Raw genomic sequence first — 19,060 nt, 5'->3', positions numbered from 1 at the left:
TGTTGTTAGGTTGATTATATTACTGTACAATAAAGCCAGGCTAGCTGTTTCTCCTTCCATCTAGTCTCTATGCTAAACTAAGCTAAGCTAACAAGCTGCAGGTTAACATACTTAATCTTCCTCTTTAACTCTTTTCCAAAAATGTCAAACCAATCATTCAACTGTTCCCAAACTTGATCACAATCTGGTTTGTTTTTAATCACTGCTTCACACTTTTAAATTCCTTTGACTGAACTATTAGATGGTGCTGACATTATGTTCTGTACATCACAGTCGCTCTGTCACTGTATTTTATCTGCGATTGTGCATTCTTCTAAAGTGTGACCTGATTTCCTGCAGCGGGCAGCCAGAAACAGCTGATTGTGGGAAATATTGTGTTGTTCAATCCCACATTCAACTGTGCACGTGTGAAACAAGCGCTCAGTGTTTTCCCTCACCCTCCCCTCACCCTTTGTCATTCTGTCTCTCTCACTTCTCACGCTTGATGCTTGTGTCATTGTTAATTGACTGGACTCACTGGGCTGCCATGCTCTGCAGCGACAGAGCATGGCAGAAGTCAGACTAAGTAAAAATGAAAGACGAGTATAGAGATGGCGTGAAATGAGAGATTGAGAAAGAGAGCTATACAAAGGAATTATATTTTGGGAGTGTAGAATAGTCCATATTTTAGAGGTACGCACATATAAGCTTCACATGCCTATTCAGTCTCAGTTTTGCAAGTGCTGTAACTTACAGTGAGTACTGCTGTAATACTATGTAATATTGTTTACAAGTCAAATATCAATCTTAATCACATTTTAATGTCTAAACCACTAATTTGTGGGTTTTGAAAATATACTTTGGCATCTTCTTTCTGATAAACAGCCATCCAAATAAATAGGCTGGATTGGGTCAATAGAAAAAGAGAGCCTAACAAATAAGAAAGAGGAAGAGAGGCATAAATGAGAGAAAAGACAAGCAGAGGAAGAGTGAGAAAGACAAACAGATGGAGAAACCAGAGCAAGACTAACAGAAGCCAGAGCGAGCAAACAGAGGATATTGGAGGCTATGTGCTGCTTGCTGAGTGGATTAGCTTAGTGAAATCTCGCTCTGACTCATACTACACTTGCCTGATATTATACTCCTCCCTTGTTTGTGTGTGCGTCTGTCTGTGTGTGTCCCTAATACAGCAGACACAATGACATATGACATAGGCTACTGTATGAAGGGGGTATAGCATAGTTAGTTTTATTTACCAATAAAGGAGATACAATATCACACTTTATTCCCTTTCTGAGAATATTTTCTCTCTGTTTAGATATTGGAGGGAGAGAGAGAGGGAGAGCGGGTAGTGTGTCAGGTAACAGATAACAAAGATAAAAGTCTGTAGTAGTTTACTAAGCACCTCTGGGTCAAATGGGAGAAGAAAAGCTAATGTTAAATACTATATAATACTATTGAAGGGACATGACTCGCATTGGTGTTGACCACGAATTGTAAAAAGCCAAGTGTAATCACCATAGAATGATATGTTGCTGTTAATAGAAAACAGTAGCTGTAACTACCACCTTGGAATAACTGTCTCTCTGTCCTTCTTCACCTGCAAGTCAGCGGACCACAGAGCTATGACATAACTTGTGGAGCTACCTGCCAGCTGCTGCCGCTCTGTCTGGCAGGTGCATTTCCTCCTTGCTTTGTTTTTCCCTTGTGTTTCCTTCCCTAAGTGATTTACCATTTCCCTGGAAATCATCCCTCTCCCCGTCTCTCTCCACACATTCCCTAAACCCATCATCTCTAAAACCCCATGACTGGATAAAACGCCAAGCCCGCAGATCCTCCAGTGTGTGTTCTGGATGTTTAGCTTGTGGTACTTGTAATGTTTTATTGCATTATGTAACAGTTTCAAAATGATTAAAACAGACCAGCCAGAGGTTTGTGCAGGCACATTCGGGTGGAGATATGAACGAGCCCAGACATAACACTCAGACATGTGCTCAGCCACACACACACACACATGTAGTGATATATTTCTTACTTTCTTCCATCAAGCAGACTGGGGCTTGAGAGAAAAAAATCCAAACAGCGGTATGCTGTGCCACAGCACAAGACGTGGGCTGCTTATGTTTGTCAGCGTAACTAGAGCCCAGGGAAAATCCTGCCACATCCACAGTAAGCTCAAGGCTGTAACATATAGACTGGACCCAACTGATCACTGTCACAATAGAGAGGCACAGCTCCAACATACAGCAGGGTTACACAGCAAAACCATAAAAGCTAGAAATAAACACATTGTAGAATTACTGTACAATGTGAAATTGTGGAGTCTCACAGCACAGAAACAAGGATAACTTTATTTAGCCCAAGGTTCCTGTCTCTAACATGATGTACTCCTAAACTGTAAACAAACTAGACATTGAGTTAAAATCCAAAGAACACCACTGCAGTAGGAATGGAGAACAGCTGCAGGATAGATGCATGTTACGGACATGTTATTCTACCACTTCTACTGCTCTACACCTCCATCCCTAATGCCTCATCAGCCCATCTCTCCATCTCCCACAGCAGTAAGTAAGGCATGACTCATGTGGGTACAATGCTCTCAGTCGCTCCTCAGGGTCTCAGCTGCCAGTGAGGGTAGAGGGAAAACTGTTTGAATGATTTTGCATTCCTTCTTTCTCTCTGTGAAACAGATGAAAAGAGAGAAGGGTGTCGTCTATCCTGAATCCATATCTGCTGACTTTAGGTTGTGCTGAGGTAGTGAGAACAAAATACAGAAACATAAAACACAAACACACATGTACGGAAGATATCATGGCTATGCACAGCAAAAAAAAAAAAAAGCCTGAGTGACAGGTTGAAAACTTGTTGTTGTCCTCGTTGACTGCAAACAGAGAGATCATAAAGCATGACTCCAGCCAAAGCCACAGATGTCTATGAGAACAAAGAGTCGTGAACAGTAAGTGAAGCTGAGTGGAGTAAATATAGATTTAGAGGGTAAAGCATGCAGGCCAGGAAAAGAAAGAAATGCAGGGGTTAAACAACAGGAGCAGGTTGTGTTTGAATGATACCAGTTAGAAATGGGGACAAATGGACAATATAGAGCAAAGTGAAATGACAGAGGATGAAGGGGGAATGATGCCAGATTGAAAAGTAGTTGGAGCACGTTGGCTAAAGGTAGCGCAGATACTAGCAAGACCATATAATGTGTCTGGAGTTTTACAACTACACAACCACAGATGTCCAACTGTATACCACTGCCCCCTCTCAGCTTACCCATTACCCATTAAGCATTATCTCCCCGGCACACCACGCCATTACCGGGCCTTATCTCCCACAGCGGGGGGACACCAGCACAGTAAATCGCTGCTAGAACCAGCTGTAGTCATCTCTTTCTGCAGCATCTTAAGGCCAGACTGCTGTCACCCCCACTGCACCCCCCCCTTGGTAAAGCAACATCAGGTAGTGACTGCTGCTGTGTCACTGGGGACCACCATGTCAGTAAGCTCGTATTTACAGAGCTTTTGATTTGTGCAACTCTCACTGATTCCACCAAATCCTCAAAATATCTCTTCACAGTGTGTAAATACGGTTAGTGTAAACCCTTGTTTGAACTGAAGTGAGTGAAAGAAAAGTGTGCGGACAGGCATATTTAAGGAAATATGAATTCTGTGCTGAAAGGGAAAGTTGAGGATAAACAGACAGACAAGTGAGGAGAAGCAGACACATGCAACAACATTTTCGACAAGATGCTAGTTTGTTATATAACAACACGACCAGAGAAAATCAAAGAACGTCAACCCTTACTCCACCTCAAACTCCAGCCCCCAGCCTCTCCTTTACGATACTGCAGGGGGTGATTAGAGACGGATAATTGGGGCGCAGAAATCCAGCAGTATGGAAGCCAAATTTTTTGAAAAAAGGCGAAATTCCAGAGCTCAGTGCAGAGAGATTGAACAGGCTCCAAAACACATGCAAGGTCTTTTGTTCTGCACTCCAGTTCTTTTGTTTCACCTGCTGTACCACTCATTACAGGGAGCTTTACCTGTCAGATAGCATAGCCTCTCCATATTTGATCACTTAAACTGTATTTAATTACTGCATATCCCTTCACTTCAGGAGAGGCTGGGAAATGAGGCTGCATGGGAAGCAAAAGCTTTGGGATTCTGAAAACACTCTGGCTAAGTACTGTGAAGTTTAAACAGGGTACAAATTAGAAAATTACAGTTTGTGCTCAGCCAGTGCAGCTTTATATGTGGTTTTATAATTCATCATAAATGTTTTTTCCAACAGTGGTCTTGAATTTATGAATTAGTCTTCCCTTTTTTATGTTATGTGCAGAATAGATAAACCAGGTAATGAAGGTCATAAAAAAAACAACAAAAACATTATGTATAACACAACTATGATCAATATTTTATATCAACAATGGTCCATATGACTATACTTGTATGTGCAAGGGGTTGTTCTTATGCGCCCACAGAGAATGATCACCCGACTGTAGTCTTTCTTCATCTCTACAGAGCAACTTTTAGTGAAAAGTTTTGGTTTTTCCCTCCCACAACCTTTCATGTCAGCCATAGGAGGCAGCTGCCGGCAGCAATTCTTGGATTTTGTTATATTTCAGAAATTGGTAGAGCAAACAACATGATTCAACTTGCTTTGCATCTTCTGGATGTGTAAAGAAGTCATTGTAAAATATGTCTCTACTACACAAACCACCAAAAAGTTTATATTTTAACTGGGAAATGTCCCACTGAGTAAATATCTTCCTTAAAAACCACATTGAAGGGTTAGGGTTAAAAAAACACATCCAATATATTGTTGTCCGATCACATATCAATATTAGTATCCACCCTATCTGCTTTTGTTGTTCTTATTATGAATCCTGCTGTTTAGGCGACCCTTTGACCTTTCACAGTCAAGATCATTCATGCTTCAAGAGGATGAATCCTTTCCACCTTTTGCACTTTTGCACCAATTTTGCACGAGCCGTGTCATAAAATAACTGTTGAATGGCCATCAAGTATGCAGATAACATGATTGCTCTTTTAGTAACAGTAAGGTAGCCACATCATAACAGGGAACAAGTTCACATCCCTAAGAGATTAATTGTTTTGACACTTTCATATTGTGGGATGTGAGGAGCACTGATGCCTCCAGGTGCCACTGATGCTTCCAGCCGGGCTCTAGACTTCTAGTCTGAGCTTAGTGTTGCCTCTCTTAGAAAAAAAAATTTTAATCTGATGGGGGTTTTACAAAAGGTAACATTCAAACATTTCCCATCAACATTATTCCTTCCAGTTCCCCTCTGACGTCCTCAATCAACCCTCTTTCTCGCACCTTTTGCTTCATGTAACTCTCACATTTAGTGAGTAGATTAGTAGCACTGTGCTGCCTTCCTCGCATGTTTCTGTGCTGTCAACACTTTCTAAAGATAACACCTGCACTTCACCCCCCATCCCTGAACCACCTCTCTGCCCCCATCAGCCACAATCCACAACAACTCTGCTGCCACAGAGGCAACTAAAATTAAACCTTAAACAAGAGGTTCTGATTGGCACTCTGGCAAGACTGCAGACCACGGGATCAGCTGAAAGAAGGGGTGTTAATATGGGACAGAGGGCACACAAATAGATCTTAAGAGACAAAAGAAGAACCTCATTCAACCTAAAGCTGAGGACACTGAGGACACCCACGCCTCATTAAAAAAAAAAGATAAATTCCTGTAAGATTGTCCCTTATCCCCTGGTGGGCGTCATGTAGTGAGTGTTAAGAAGAGCTGGATCATTAAAGTGCCACAAAGGCCTCTCCAGTGCAGACACATGGCCTGCAGAGTAGTGCTTACACCAGCAGACAAAGTCACTGCTTTGCTGACCATGCCAGCCTGTCCTCCTTTTCATATACAACAGAAAAACTCACATCTTCACTCACACATACACACACCACATCCTTAATCCCAGGTTGGCAAGCCTGCACATAATATGAGCTTTCCTTCAAAAGTGGTGCCAAGAAATGCCAAGGAGAGCTGTGTTTCTCATACAGTTATATACTCATTTTCACAACCTTGTGGCCTCGAAAGAAGATCAATGAATGACTGAAGAAGCTCAAAAACCATGAGGTCCCCCTAATGTTTGACCTTAATACAATCAAATCCTGATCATGACTGATCAAAGCTGGCAGCTGATGAAGCCAGTAAGATTAGGAAAATCGGCAAGGAAGTGATCCTTTCCTGCAATTTAATCACGAAAACTAAACATGAAGCATCATGTGACATGATCAGTAATCCATCAATAAATCAAACACGCAATCCTACTATGCTAACCAACTACTTGTGAGTCACATACACTTGATGCTACAAGCAATCTGTACCCTTGATTGTGGCAGACTTTTCATTAAGTGGATAGTATGCTGACCACTACTCAGGCGATTTGAAGGTCAAGGCCCAGAACGATTACAGAGCGTTAAACGGTTAGATGAGTAGACAGCTGAACCAACTCATCGAGGGGGTTGGAAAGTGGTCAGTAGATCTGTAAAGTGAATGGATCTCTGACTCACTCACTATCTGATTATACGTCTGTTTAATGCAGCTGAATCACAACCCGCCACTCCAGAATATCACATCCAGACAGGATCTGGTTGCTGCCCAGCATCTGTGCCATGCTGAATGAAATCTGGATTGTGGTCAATATAGTGAGTAAACTCTATCATTAAGCTTTGGCTCTGGGAAAAATTCACTCAAGCTGTTCAAAAGGAAATACATCTCATATGGTGATGATGCAGCCTTTTCTCAAATAAAGAAAATATGTTCTAAAAAGAAGCTGTTTTTCAAAATATCCTGAAAGAGACAAGCAAATATAACCAGCACTGGTTTCCTTCAAACCAAGATGGGGCATGGGAAGATCCCCCATAAGAGCTTGTGTGTGTGTGTGTGTGTGTGTGTGTGTGTGTATGTATGCGCGTGGGTGTGTATTACATGTCTGCAGGCGTGAGAGAAAGATTTAGCTCATACAACTCCATTCATTCAGGCCCATTAAAGGATGACGAGGAAATGATGCTTTCCCTTGTGCATGTGTGATTAAAATGTATATATACAGTGAGTCCATAAGTCTGAGACCACACACTGTCTCTTGTAATAAAAAGTGAAATTACCATATTTTTGATTTTCTTTTTCAAGTTATCCCTGCACTGTGAACATGTCACCTATGTAAAAAAAACAAAAAGCATAATAAACTGAAAAATGATTCTTTTTCTGTATGTGCACACTTTCTCTCCTAAACACCCTCAGCCCCACTCCGAGTGACCTTTCACCTCATCATGTTCTCCACCAATCAGAGTCACTGCCTGTAAGGTCCAGAATTAGCACTGCTATCATTGGCATGGAGAATGTTGACCATGCAGGAAAGACGTTGGAGGAAAGAAGTGAGCAGCACGGGTCCCGAGGAGAGAGAGTAAGACAGAGTGGGATGATTTGAATGGATGTGGAAAGACTGAGGTAGAGACAGAGAATGGCCTATAAAGACCCTCATGAGACGAGACCGCAAGACAAGTAAAAGGAATGCATTGCTTGTTACACAACTGGGCTTTGGGCCAACTTACTTTATAGCAATAAGACCACAGAGGCCAAAATCATCCATGCGTTCTCCATAGATTATGTTTTCGAGATCATCAATATAGACCTACAGTAGTGTTTATTATGCGATAGGTCCCGTTGGCAAACCATAAACTAAAATGAAACTTTAACCTGATGGCAGTGCGATGTTAAAGGTTTAGGCATCATGAAGTTTTTACAATTGATCCTGAGGGGGAGATGAATGTTTGGACCAAACTTCATCGCAATACATCCAATAGCTGTTGAGATATTTGAGTCTGGACCTACACTTCCACCGCTAGAGCTCTACTGAATATGTCATTGAGAAAACTCTACATGTCTACAGGTTAAGTTTGACTTAAGAGCCAATTATCTACATGAATAATTGTGTTGTCTGTGCTCTCATCATAAAGCAAGTCAGTTGTTTATCCAATGTGGTCTTATTTTAGAGATAAAAACATGCTGTAGTATCATGTTTAAAAGGGTTTGTTGGCTCTGTGTTGTTTCACAGCAAGTCACCCTCTCAAATACATCTCCTATCATTCCCTGCCCAAATGGAAATATCTCTTTCAGCTCTTTCTCCTGATCATGACACATCTCATCTTATCTTTTACCTTTTTCTGTTCCCTCTGTTTCTTCTCCCACCCTTCTCTTCACCATTATAAACTGAGAAGAGTCAAGACTTCAGACTGAAGAGGCTGAGCTGTGATTACACAGTGATACTCTGATAACACTTACAGCAACACACACATATAAATCAAATACACAAGCCACATACACATCTCAACATTCAGTCACTGACATCATCTCAAAAGTATGCTGAACTTGGAAAAATGTCACACACCGGTCAAACCTGCCTCTGAGTTGGAGGCCTCAGGTCTAACCCCGGTATGTACCACACGTAAACTCCTGGACAGCCATCTAATCATGTAGTACAATGTGTTCTCAAGCTCGCTGATGTGTCTAACTGTGCGTGCATGTATGTGTGTCCAGGGAGAAATACGTCTTATGCACATATACAAACATGTCACACAGCACTCACCGATGCAGGCGTGTACACGAACGGTCAGCTGGGTCCGTAAAATAACACTGTGCTTCTTCCCTCTGGATCTGAGAGAGAGAGTGGAGAGACAAAGCGATAAGCAAAACAGGTGACTTATGGCCAAAGTTAATGTTTCATTTCTGAAATCAAGTGTCATTTTCTTGGCTGTAGCAAAATGATCTGAAGTATTTTTGTTGTTTGTGTCAAGAAAAATACGATTTTAAGACACAATATGAGGCAAGTGATGGACATCTTTTATGGTGCAAGACTCTTGGCATGATGGGAATGGTGAAGACAAATGGTGGCCTGCATTAGATTAGTACCCCTATACTGATACACATCTGAGCCTTGAGGACAGACAGCAGAACTGCAGGAGCAGACACAACACACATACACATCTATAGACCGCCACACACCATTGTGCCAATGAGGACACATTCATACACAGCATATTTTCCAGTGGGAAAACAAAATAAGTACACACAAACATGAAAGTGAAGTATGATGGTATTTTGAGAACACGTCAAACTCTCTCTCCTAACCTTAGCCCTTATCCTCCAATCTGTAGGCGCTAATCACTGACATCCATCACTAACATGCTCATAGCATCCAACCCAAGCTGCTCTGATAACACACACAGCTGGAAGACACTCGTTATGCATAACATGCAGCAAGCATAGCATACACCCAAACAAGAGAGCAGCTGGCCTCCTATCCTACTGTTAAGCTCTGTTATCGGCTTTGCTCGGAAATATAGCAAAATGTTAACACGATCTGTCAAGATGCTGATAGAACAAATTCATCTGTCATACCTCTCTGATAATCTATTGTGTGAGAACAGTTAACGGTTACAGCAGAGACTCAGGGAGACTGGAAAATTGCAGTCATGCTGATAAACACCGGTTGTATTTTTTTGTATTTAAGAGGATTTAACATTTTTTTATTTATATCAATGGGGATTAAAAAAGGGATATTTAAGGTCCCAAATTCTACCAGCTTGGCATTAGTATTCAATATGTCTCTTTAAATACCATCATCATAATCTACAGCAGTTTTCATTCCATTTTTCTCTTAAACTTTCGGTCAGTGGAAGCGTACTCTGAGCTGTCCTATCACCAGAGGACTTTGTTTACTGTCAACTGCGGTGAGCAGCGTCCCACCACAGCTGGAATCTCAACACATTTTTGATGTGTGGGAACATAAATTCTGAGTTTACACCAATGTGCTCTTTATAAACAGCTGCCCATTTTTCAGTAAAAGGTACATTTCAGTTTTCCAGTTCCTGTTTGTCAGTAAAAACTAGAAACTGTAGTAGTAGTAGTGGTAGTAGTTCTTATAAACATATTTATATCTATAACACATGTCATCAGTGACCAGTTAATGTGACTGAATCACAGCTAATAAACACACTGCACCATAGCAACAGGACACATATAGTCATTCTCAAAATTCACATCGCTTTGTTTCTGACATTCAGTATTCCTTTATTTGTTACAGCAGCTGTCAAAAGCTGCCTGAGCACAAGTAAAAGATGCAGTGTGAGGCTGAGGTATTGAGTGCGATTAGTTTATTCATTTTTGACACTATATAAACAGTGCTCATCCAACAGAGGGAGGACAGGATGAGCTTAGTAGTAGAAGCATCCATCCTCAGCCTTTGTAATTGTTTTGCCAAGACAGGGTCAAACTCAATCCAATGTGTGATTCATTTCCTACTGTCAGTACAATGTGACCTTGGTGAAGGCCCCAGTTTGATAGGAAGACAGACAGGCCCGTCCAACCCAACCAGTTCCCCAAGATCTCAGCCACTGCAGAAACACACACACAGCCTTCATTCACCTGTCCGTCATCTGTCAAATGGGTCACCAGGCGCACAACAAAGACACGCACACAGACAAACAAATACATGTACACATGGAAACAAGACACACACAAACAGGCACAGAGAACAACCGGGCTCTGTGGGTCTGCCATCACTTATCATGCCGCTGCCCCCAGCCCCAAGACAGATCAACATACCACAGCACTGCACAAACACACACTGTCACACACACTTACATACGCAGCCACTGAACAGCTGCCTTCTCAGTGTGTTTATCAGAGCTCTACATGACAATGCTTTGTGTGTATAAAGAGACTTTAGGCGACACAATAGTGTTGGAGGCAACGGCTGAGAACAAAGTGCACTTCTGAAGTTGTGACTTAGCCTCAACAGCAAAGTCTCACACGATTTATCGAGCTACTCATGCTGTCAACTTAATGTTTCCCCACTGATAATGTTACTGAATTTAGATGATATTCACCTGTTATACAGCTAATTAGTTAAAGTTACAACACCTGGTCAACTAAGCAACAATAGCTCACACAACGGTTAGCCAGCAAAGTTGTTGCTAAGCTAGCTAGTAAATTTTGCTAAAGTCGGCCCACTTAGCTTTAGCTTTAGCTTTGCTAATTTAATTAGCTCTCTGGCTAATTAATGCAACATTTGAAAAGAAAACAAAAGCAGTTAAGGCTAACTGTGCTAACTAGCTAGAACTGATGTTGCTAAAGAGAACAACATAGTAACATTATGTGATAATAGCATACATTTGGTAACAAAGGCTACATTATTTGGTAGTTTATTTTTAGTAATTTACTGTATAACTCCTTAGTCATGACTTGCATCTTTTCTTTTTCAAATTGGTCTTGTTGGAACTTAGTTGTTGTGATTTGATTGACCGTGTTTGCATCATTTATGGGGTCAGTTTACTGTAAGACACCGACTTATACAATAAACAATTAGACCGGAAATCAATTGCATTTCATTTCACTATTATGTAAATCAAGCTGAAACGAAAGCCAAAATTGTTGTTCATTTAAAGGTTTTCAGAATTGCTGATCATACAAAGGACTAAATTATCGATTATTATAGATTTGATCATTTTAACACACCTGCCAGCAGTGAGGTGGTACTTCACACAGCAAATGCCAAATATTTACTAGTTGATCAAATTGATCACGTTTCTGGGGAAATTCTGAGTACTATAGAAGCAGATTTTCCATTTTCCATTTCTCATGTTTTCACAAAGAGAAATAGCTGGGATATTCAAGAGACTGAAAATGATTCACAGCAGTACTCTAACAAAGTGGTCATGTGGTTTCCTCCAGCAGTCAGAGTTGACAGGTTTGTGAACTGTGAAATCTTGTCACAAAGAAGACCACAATAACGATTATTATAAAAGTACAGTGAGAGAGGAGCTGTTGCTGTGGAAGTGAGGGCACATCTGTCTCGCTTTCCAGAGCGCTTCATACTTTCCGTGAACTTGTGCTTCCAAGAAATCCATATCCAGCAGCTTGTGATTCCTCCCATTTTATAAGAATGGAGAAATTCAGAAGTGTGTGTGTGTGTGTGTGTGTGTGTGTGTGTGTGTGTGCGTGTGTGTGCTTGTGTGTGTGTGTGCGTGCGTGTGAGGGAGGGAAAGGCAAGGGGACCCATCGCTTTGTCTCTGATGATTACAGATATTTTGACACAAGAGTGAAAGTGTATGTGATTTAGAGAGTGTGTTTGTGGCAGAGGGGATGAACGTGAGTCACTCTCACCCTGTGTCATCCTGCTGAAAGCCCTCCAGCTCGTCCCTCTGCTCAGCCAGAGAGGACTCCAGATCCAGATAGGTGCCATTGTGGGACAGCTGAAGTGCGCAGTCGTCAAGCTGTGTAGAGGAAGGAAGAAATCTTTTTAATATGACAGTTTTAATGAATGACATGTATCTTGAACTAAGATACTGGGTTAGTAACTTCACTGAGAGGGAAATACTACAGCTGAAGTGATCCCCACTTCAACTTCACATTTTTACCTATATTAGGGATGGAAAATATGATTGAGAACGTGGACATACAGGGTGGCATGTGAAATTTCCCTGGCAGTGATATACATACATATGAACTACCCACAGGAATGACATTGGTCTCTGGGCTCACTTTTTTAATGCTCCCTCAATATGTCTCTCCACATTTCACACCCTTTTTCAAAACAATTTGAGCCTGTAAAAAGAAGCCAGTTTACGGGGCAGGGGTTTGAACATGAGTGTGTACAGTGAAAAGGGGGGAGAGCCATATGCGGTGTGACTCTGCCTCCAGTATAACAAAGCTGTTAAGGGAATTAAGTAGTAGAGACATAGTCATAAAGGCTGTAGAACATGAAACTTAAACCAGAGGGGAAAGTGGAGGCAGAAAGAGAGATTTTGAGAGAATTTAAATACCAACCGTGAGGATATGACACTTAAATATTGTTCAAATCGTGTACAATATGAAGCTACAGCACATTTAAGTCTGTGTATGTTTTCGAAAGGAGCAATCACACTCATTCCCACATAGGCCTACATAATGTATACGTGTATTTATGCACATGACAGATTGTGCTATGTTCCTGTTTTTCACTTCTCAAGAACAGACCAATCTCGCGGCCACGCCATCTGCGATTGCATGATCGAAGGTAACTTAGTGCAGAGCGGCCTATGTCAGAATTGACCCGCTCCGCTGTGTAATGAGAAACCCTGCTGAGTTTGAGACCAGGTGCACAGTAATATATCTGCACACCACTGGCAATGATGTTTATGACTACAGTCACAAGTTGATAGCAGGTGCAAGCTGCTATCCCAGAGACTAGAGCCAATAAAAAATAACATACATCATTATGTTGCAACCACCATCTATGAGCTTCGCAACACAGTGTTAAACCAGTTGTCGTATGAATAGGTGAGTGAGATCAGAGTCATGAGTTGAATTAGCATTTACCACCTCAATGGTATCGGTGGGTTTAACCTAGCCCGGCCTATGGCGTTTTGCCAAATGCCCCCCAGCTGCCAGTCGAGCTGCATGACAACACTCACTGACCAGTAGAGACCTCAGATCACAAGACCTGCTGCTGCGCTCTGTCTGTCCCTCCCTTTCACGCAGAAACAGAGAGACGGACTGTCGGATGGACTCACAGCATAAATATAACCCTGCTATATTTACTCTGCTCTGAGGCAGCATGCACACAGGAGCTCATGGTGGGTGTGTCAGCAGGGGCTGGGAGTTTATGGGGGGGTGGGGGGCACTGCACAGGCCAAAGTGTTACAAGGGAGAATCTAAGAAGCTCCATGGACATGCCGATGAACTTCGCAGTACTACTCTAACCTATCTTTTATTCTTTATGCACCTATTAGCAAAGGAGGCTTTAGGTTCTACTCCAGTTTCCCCCTCCCCCCCTCCCCCCACCAACATTAATCCACCTCTGCCAAATTGCTAATCCGCAAAGCAAAACAAACATTCAGCGGACACGTCCTTACTTGAAAGTAAGTTTAGTGAGTTACAACTGTCATACCCATCTTTTTCTCTGGCACACCACTGACGGGAACAACTATGATATACTGTGCACGCGAAAAAGAGGAGAGGAGGAGGTTGAGAGCTCAGGAAAAAGCCTTGAGTGGGTCTTGACCTTCAATATGTTAAATGCTGACTCTATCATGACAATGATAACAGCAACATGCTGATGTTTAGTCGGCGTAATCTTTACCATGTTCACCATCTCAGTTTAGCGTGTTAGCATGCTAACATCCTCTGATTAGCACAGCTGAGCAACCTAACAAATAGACAAGCCGATATTTTGAAATGACGATGATGCCGGATGAAAAATAAAGGTGTTGACATTTCACTCAAAAACCCAAACGCAAACCTCATGATGGTGCTAGAGGAAAAAATTAGGGGATCACCAAAATCGAAGGGATTCATCATCTTAGGAACCTCAAAGTCTGTACAAACTTTTGCCAGTCCATCCAATAGTTGATGAGATATTTCCATTTGGACCAAAGTGTTGGACAGACCAACCAACAGACCAACACTAACTGCTTGGCTACTAGCATGGACAAAAATATTGTAGTGGAAATATTTAAAGGGCCAACTCTATAGTCTAAACCCAGTTTCACCAGCTAGTGAACAACCAGTGCAATGCCACAGTTATTCACACTTCTCGTGCCAATGCTGCATGTGAGATTTGGTAAATCTCAGATTGAGGTTCGACTGAGTAGAGCGGGGGTGGAGACAGTGGGTGGGATTAATCACGCCTTGTCCCACTGCCCCTATTTTTATCTAGGAATGAGACAATAACACTTCTTGTGCCCAATCTGTCAGCATTATTCAGCATTTTCAGCAATGTTCCACCCATATGTAACAGTGCGTCTTTCTCTTTTTAGCACTTCAGTTGAGCTTTCCTTATCATTTTGAAAATCCCCCAATCTGTCACATATCCCTATACAGAGCCCCACCGCCACTTCTACCTCCACCTCCACTTTTGCTGGTCCACTTTATCTACACACATTTCTCAATCGTATAAATACCTGTTGGACAGCAAGAAGTGATCCCCGGACCACTTTGTAACACAATATCTTAACAGGTCTCCCTCCAAAGGCTGTCTCTTTCCTAAAACACTCAGTTTGGGTAATAGGAGTAATAACATAACAAAACACATCATGCTGGATGAAGCCGGGACAGAGGTGGCTCCAGAAGGAACCACTAAGTCTTCACACTCAAAGCTCCAGGACGGGCCAGGGAAACACTTAGTGGCTAGTATACTTTACACTCATTTAATCAAATTCTCCCAGAAGAGCAAAAGCAAAGGAAAAAAAAGTTGGAGGGGGGGAGTAATTACCTCCACGTTAAAACAACACTGAGCCTGCTGGCGATCACAGTGGGCCGACAGTTAACGATGCCCTTACGTAACTTAGACGATGAGTTTTTAAGAACTTTTTTTGTGTCAGAATCAGAGCTGCGGAGGATCAGGCTCTTTGAAGAGCGTGGGGGACTGTGTGTTCTACACAGCTATTAAATCTCCCAATGTTGCTTTAATGGGAACCCTTTGGTAATGACATAAAAGTTAAGCTGTGAAGTCTGGGCTTTGTTGTTTTTTTTGACGGGAATGGGAGTTTTTCCTTTCCTTCTGCAGAACTGGATGGTGAAGCTTCTGCATTGAGCTGAACATGTGATACATGTGATATGAAGAGTAACTTGTCTTAGTGCTTAATTTCGCTCACTTATCTCTACGGTTCAGGCTTAATGTTTGACTCTGATGAATTCTGTTCAGCCTTCTCTTATCGTTTCAGGTTAAGTTCCTAAAGCTTGAAGAGGAAAGTGGTTATCTCTTCTGTGAGAGTCAAAAGGAAACTTCTTTGTTTAGCAGTTGGGACAAAATGACACATCCCATGCACACTGATTTAGCCTTGGCAACCCGTTCTAACCTTATGTGTGTGTTTAAGAGTGTTTGTGTTTGAGTGTACGAACTGGTGCATGGTCAGAGAGGTGGAAGAGGAGATGGAGGAAGAGGTCAGGAAAACCACAGCATCCAAAGTGAGGAGAACAAAGTGTCACAGGGATCCAGGCCCCGGCCACAGGAATTCTGGGACAAGTGACCTATACTTTACGTGCAGCCCAGCCAGCTATACACAGAGCTCTACCATCACAACATAATAATACAGTAGGCTTTTCTGAGAGAAGAGCACAGAAGGTTAAGACAAAAAGGGAGAACGAGTGTTTTAACAAAGAAGGACTAAGAAGAATATTCAGAGAATAGACCAAAACTAAGCACTTTTTCAAATAATACAACACTCAAGCCTTTTAAGCACCACCTTTTAGATCTGGGCAGTCTGCTGGGCAAATTTGCAACAGTTCAGTTTCATCCCCTATAATCTAAAAGCAATATCCAGTTGCCATTGAGCACAGTCTTCCTCCTGATGTGAACGAAATTGCAAACACGAACGCAAGCTGTGCCATCTGTCCTTGTATAGGTTGTAATCATAAGCTTTTCTGTGCTGTGGGCCATTTTTCATTTGTTTTGTGGCTTTTAAAGATGGGGCAGCGAGAGATCGACTCGGTCTGGAAAACCACTCTGCTGTTGAACGCTGGTTTGCTGTCAAGAGTTGTGTGCCAGCAGACTCTCTTTCCTTCTGTCTCACTTTTATTTTCAACTCTATTCACTCCACATTTCCAGCTTGAATTTGTAGACCATCTGTTTTCAAATGAAGAATAAAAAATAAGGTCACATACAGTATCTGTTCGACTTGTAAGGCCTCTGCGGGTGTGTTCGTGTGTCTGAGTCAACCTTGTCAGGAAGGAATGTGTGGCTGCTTTTTTCTGGATTGCTTTAAACACTGAAAATCACTGACAATAGAATCTCTTCCTCTCCATCGCACACTTTCTCCGGTTCACACACTTATCATAATTTGACACTTCCCACCAAATTGGTTCCTGGGATTCATGACAGTCACCTGTGGATGACTGAGGCAACTCGGGATGTATCTAGCTGCAGTAAAGCCTTTCAAACAAGCTGTCACTTTAACATGCAAAGGTGAGTTTAAAAAAATACAGCGATAAGACAGGTTTATTCTCTTCACTTTTAAGAATATATGCAAATGGATAATGTCTTATTTCTAGCCTCCCTCAAATGAGTGGCCATAGGTTACAGGGATCCAGCACCTTGCTCAGTGGCACTTCAGCAAGGCAAAGTCTGGGACTAAATGATGGATTTTTAGTCTAAAACAGCTGAAGTCCGTGTTTTATGTTGCTGTTGGCGTTGAGGCAAACATTTGCAACCTTGTTTCAGTCCTCAGGCTGGAGAGCCAATCACTCATGCTTGCATGTGTTCTCAAAATAGCCTGTGAACGGTGGGTATGGAAGTTTATTTGCAGATGGCTTGAAGTGAAAAACAGCGGTCTTAAAGGTGGGAAAACATCATCGTGGTGTACTCACAAGAACGTGTTTGAATCTAAACATGAACCCCTCAGGTATTTCTGTGAAGATTGGTAATTATCTTTGAGTTTCTCTTTGTCTTTTATTTCTGGGATGTGTCACTATAAAATTCCTGTGATCAATCCATAGCAAATATTTTCAAAAAGCACGGCCACACAAGTCAATTCTGAGATGGGCTGTTTACCACCCTGGTAATCCTACCTTGTGTGGAGCTTTGAGGAGCCGGTGGACGCCTGCTAACTGGTTGATGAGTGGGATATCCTCCCTGAAGGTGTACAGCGGTGGTCTCGTCGGCTCTGGGAAATTGGTGCTGTTGAACGGATCGGTATCATCTAAAAACTGAACCCTGCAGACAAACGTGGCCATGGTGCATCCATGCAAGTGGCTCCTCTGAGGGGGCTGCCCGGTGTGCACAGCTGTGCGGCTCTGCTCGCTGAGCGCTCCTCTCCTGGTAACGACAACAAACCCGGGTCGCTAAGTGCGCCCTGTGCGCAGCCTGTCCTCCCGCAGGACGCTCGGTGGAGGCAGTTTGGATGCCGAGGAGATGGCACGGGAAGCCGGTCAGGGTCTCGCCTCGCCTCCTTGACTCGGTCGGGCTGTGTTATTCTCGGAGGGGCAGGTGGCCGGTAATATGGGGGAGGCAGCGGGCGGGCGGACTCCAGGCTGGTGCCGGAGAGTGAAGGATCAGCGCAGCTTGGGACAGCCGGTCTGCTGTCTGTCTGAGTCCCAGTAAATCCACCCCCCCCCATATCTATTTTCCCCTCTGCCTCATCTCCCTCCTCCCCCTCCCTTCAGATCACTGTCTCCGGCTTAGCAGAGGCTTCCTATATAAAAATGAGCTATAATAAAGGCTCAATATAAACATACATGTTTTTTTTTTTTTTAATAATAAAGGTAATGTCCTTCGCAAATGAAATAGCAGGAAAAATCATGAGCTTAATTTACCATAAAGTAGTCAACAAGCTGAATAAACTATAGGCCTATTCATACAGCTGCATTATAACTGAGACAGTATTAATCTCTCTTGAATGTTGTGGCGCGATTACATAAACAGCCTACTGCAATGATGAGGTGAAATAAAAACTATAGAAGGATAAGGATAGAAGTACAACAGACACACCACAAGTCCAGTTTTACTTTTACTCAGAAGGGTAGCAAAACACAAGCAGCAATATTTGGGAAGAATTTAGCAGCAAGTTAAAGCGCAAGTTTGACAAATGCCGACCTCTTGTGGCCAAGAGTGTGAAATGCAAAGACTCCTTTCAATTCCATGGCTTTCACAAATTTAAACCAACTGAAGTTCTTTTTCTACAATGTATTAAACCATCTGTTTAATACTACAGACACATTGTCAGTTCCTATATAGGAACACTGGATTATTTAGTCAGTTACAGGAAACTGACTCCAGCTGCAGTGGTGTGATCTGTCCAGAGGCTGATTAAATGACTATCATGCCACACAGTTTCATGAAAAAACAAGAGATATTAGATAGTTTGAGGCAGTTGCAATGAAATCCGAAAAATATATAGTGATTATGAAAAAACTAAGTTAAATAATTACACCCCATAGCTCTGTAGCTGTAGACACAGGCTCATTTATCATACTGATCATCACAGCTTGATCCCCATGTGTCAAAGTGTCCTTGGGCAAGACACTGAACCCCTACGGCCCCAAATGGTAAGGCCAGTGCCT

The 19,060-nt window shown here is 42.3% G+C and overlaps 1 protein-coding gene across 3 annotated transcripts in view; it reads right to left on the bottom strand.

Annotated features, from left to right (window-relative positions):
• Positions 1 to 18,085, bottom strand: part of fhod3a (formin homology 2 domain containing 3a) — a 57,124-nt gene extending 39,039 nt beyond the window's left edge. For 2 of the 3 annotated variants that reach the window (XM_071501183.1, XM_071501184.1), the window contains exons 1-3: positions 17,570 to 18,067; positions 12,188 to 12,297; positions 8,610 to 8,677 (exon numbers count right to left, since the gene is read on the bottom strand). In XM_071501183.1, coding sequence (XP_071357284.1) covers positions 8,610 to 8,677; positions 12,188 to 12,297; positions 17,570 to 17,734 — 343 coding nt within the window. In that variant the 5' untranslated portion in view covers positions 17,735 to 18,067. Of the gene's footprint in view, positions 1 to 8,609; positions 8,678 to 12,187; positions 12,298 to 17,569 lie in introns of all 3 variants that reach the window. The other variant, XM_071501186.1, reaches the window with a different exon arrangement.
• Positions 18,086 to 19,060: the final 975 nt, after the last annotated feature.

The sequence above is a fragment of the Trachinotus anak genome, unplaced genomic scaffold (assembly GCF_046630095.1).
Source record: "Trachinotus anak isolate AG129_WGS33_773 ecotype Australia unplaced genomic scaffold, CSIRO_AGI_Tana_v1 ptg000016l, whole genome shotgun sequence".
Lineage (NCBI taxonomy): Eukaryota > Metazoa > Chordata > Actinopteri > Carangiformes > Carangidae > Trachinotus > Trachinotus anak.
The sequence above is the reverse complement of the archived record's forward strand: the minus strand, read 5'-3'. Positions and strand labels throughout refer to the sequence as shown.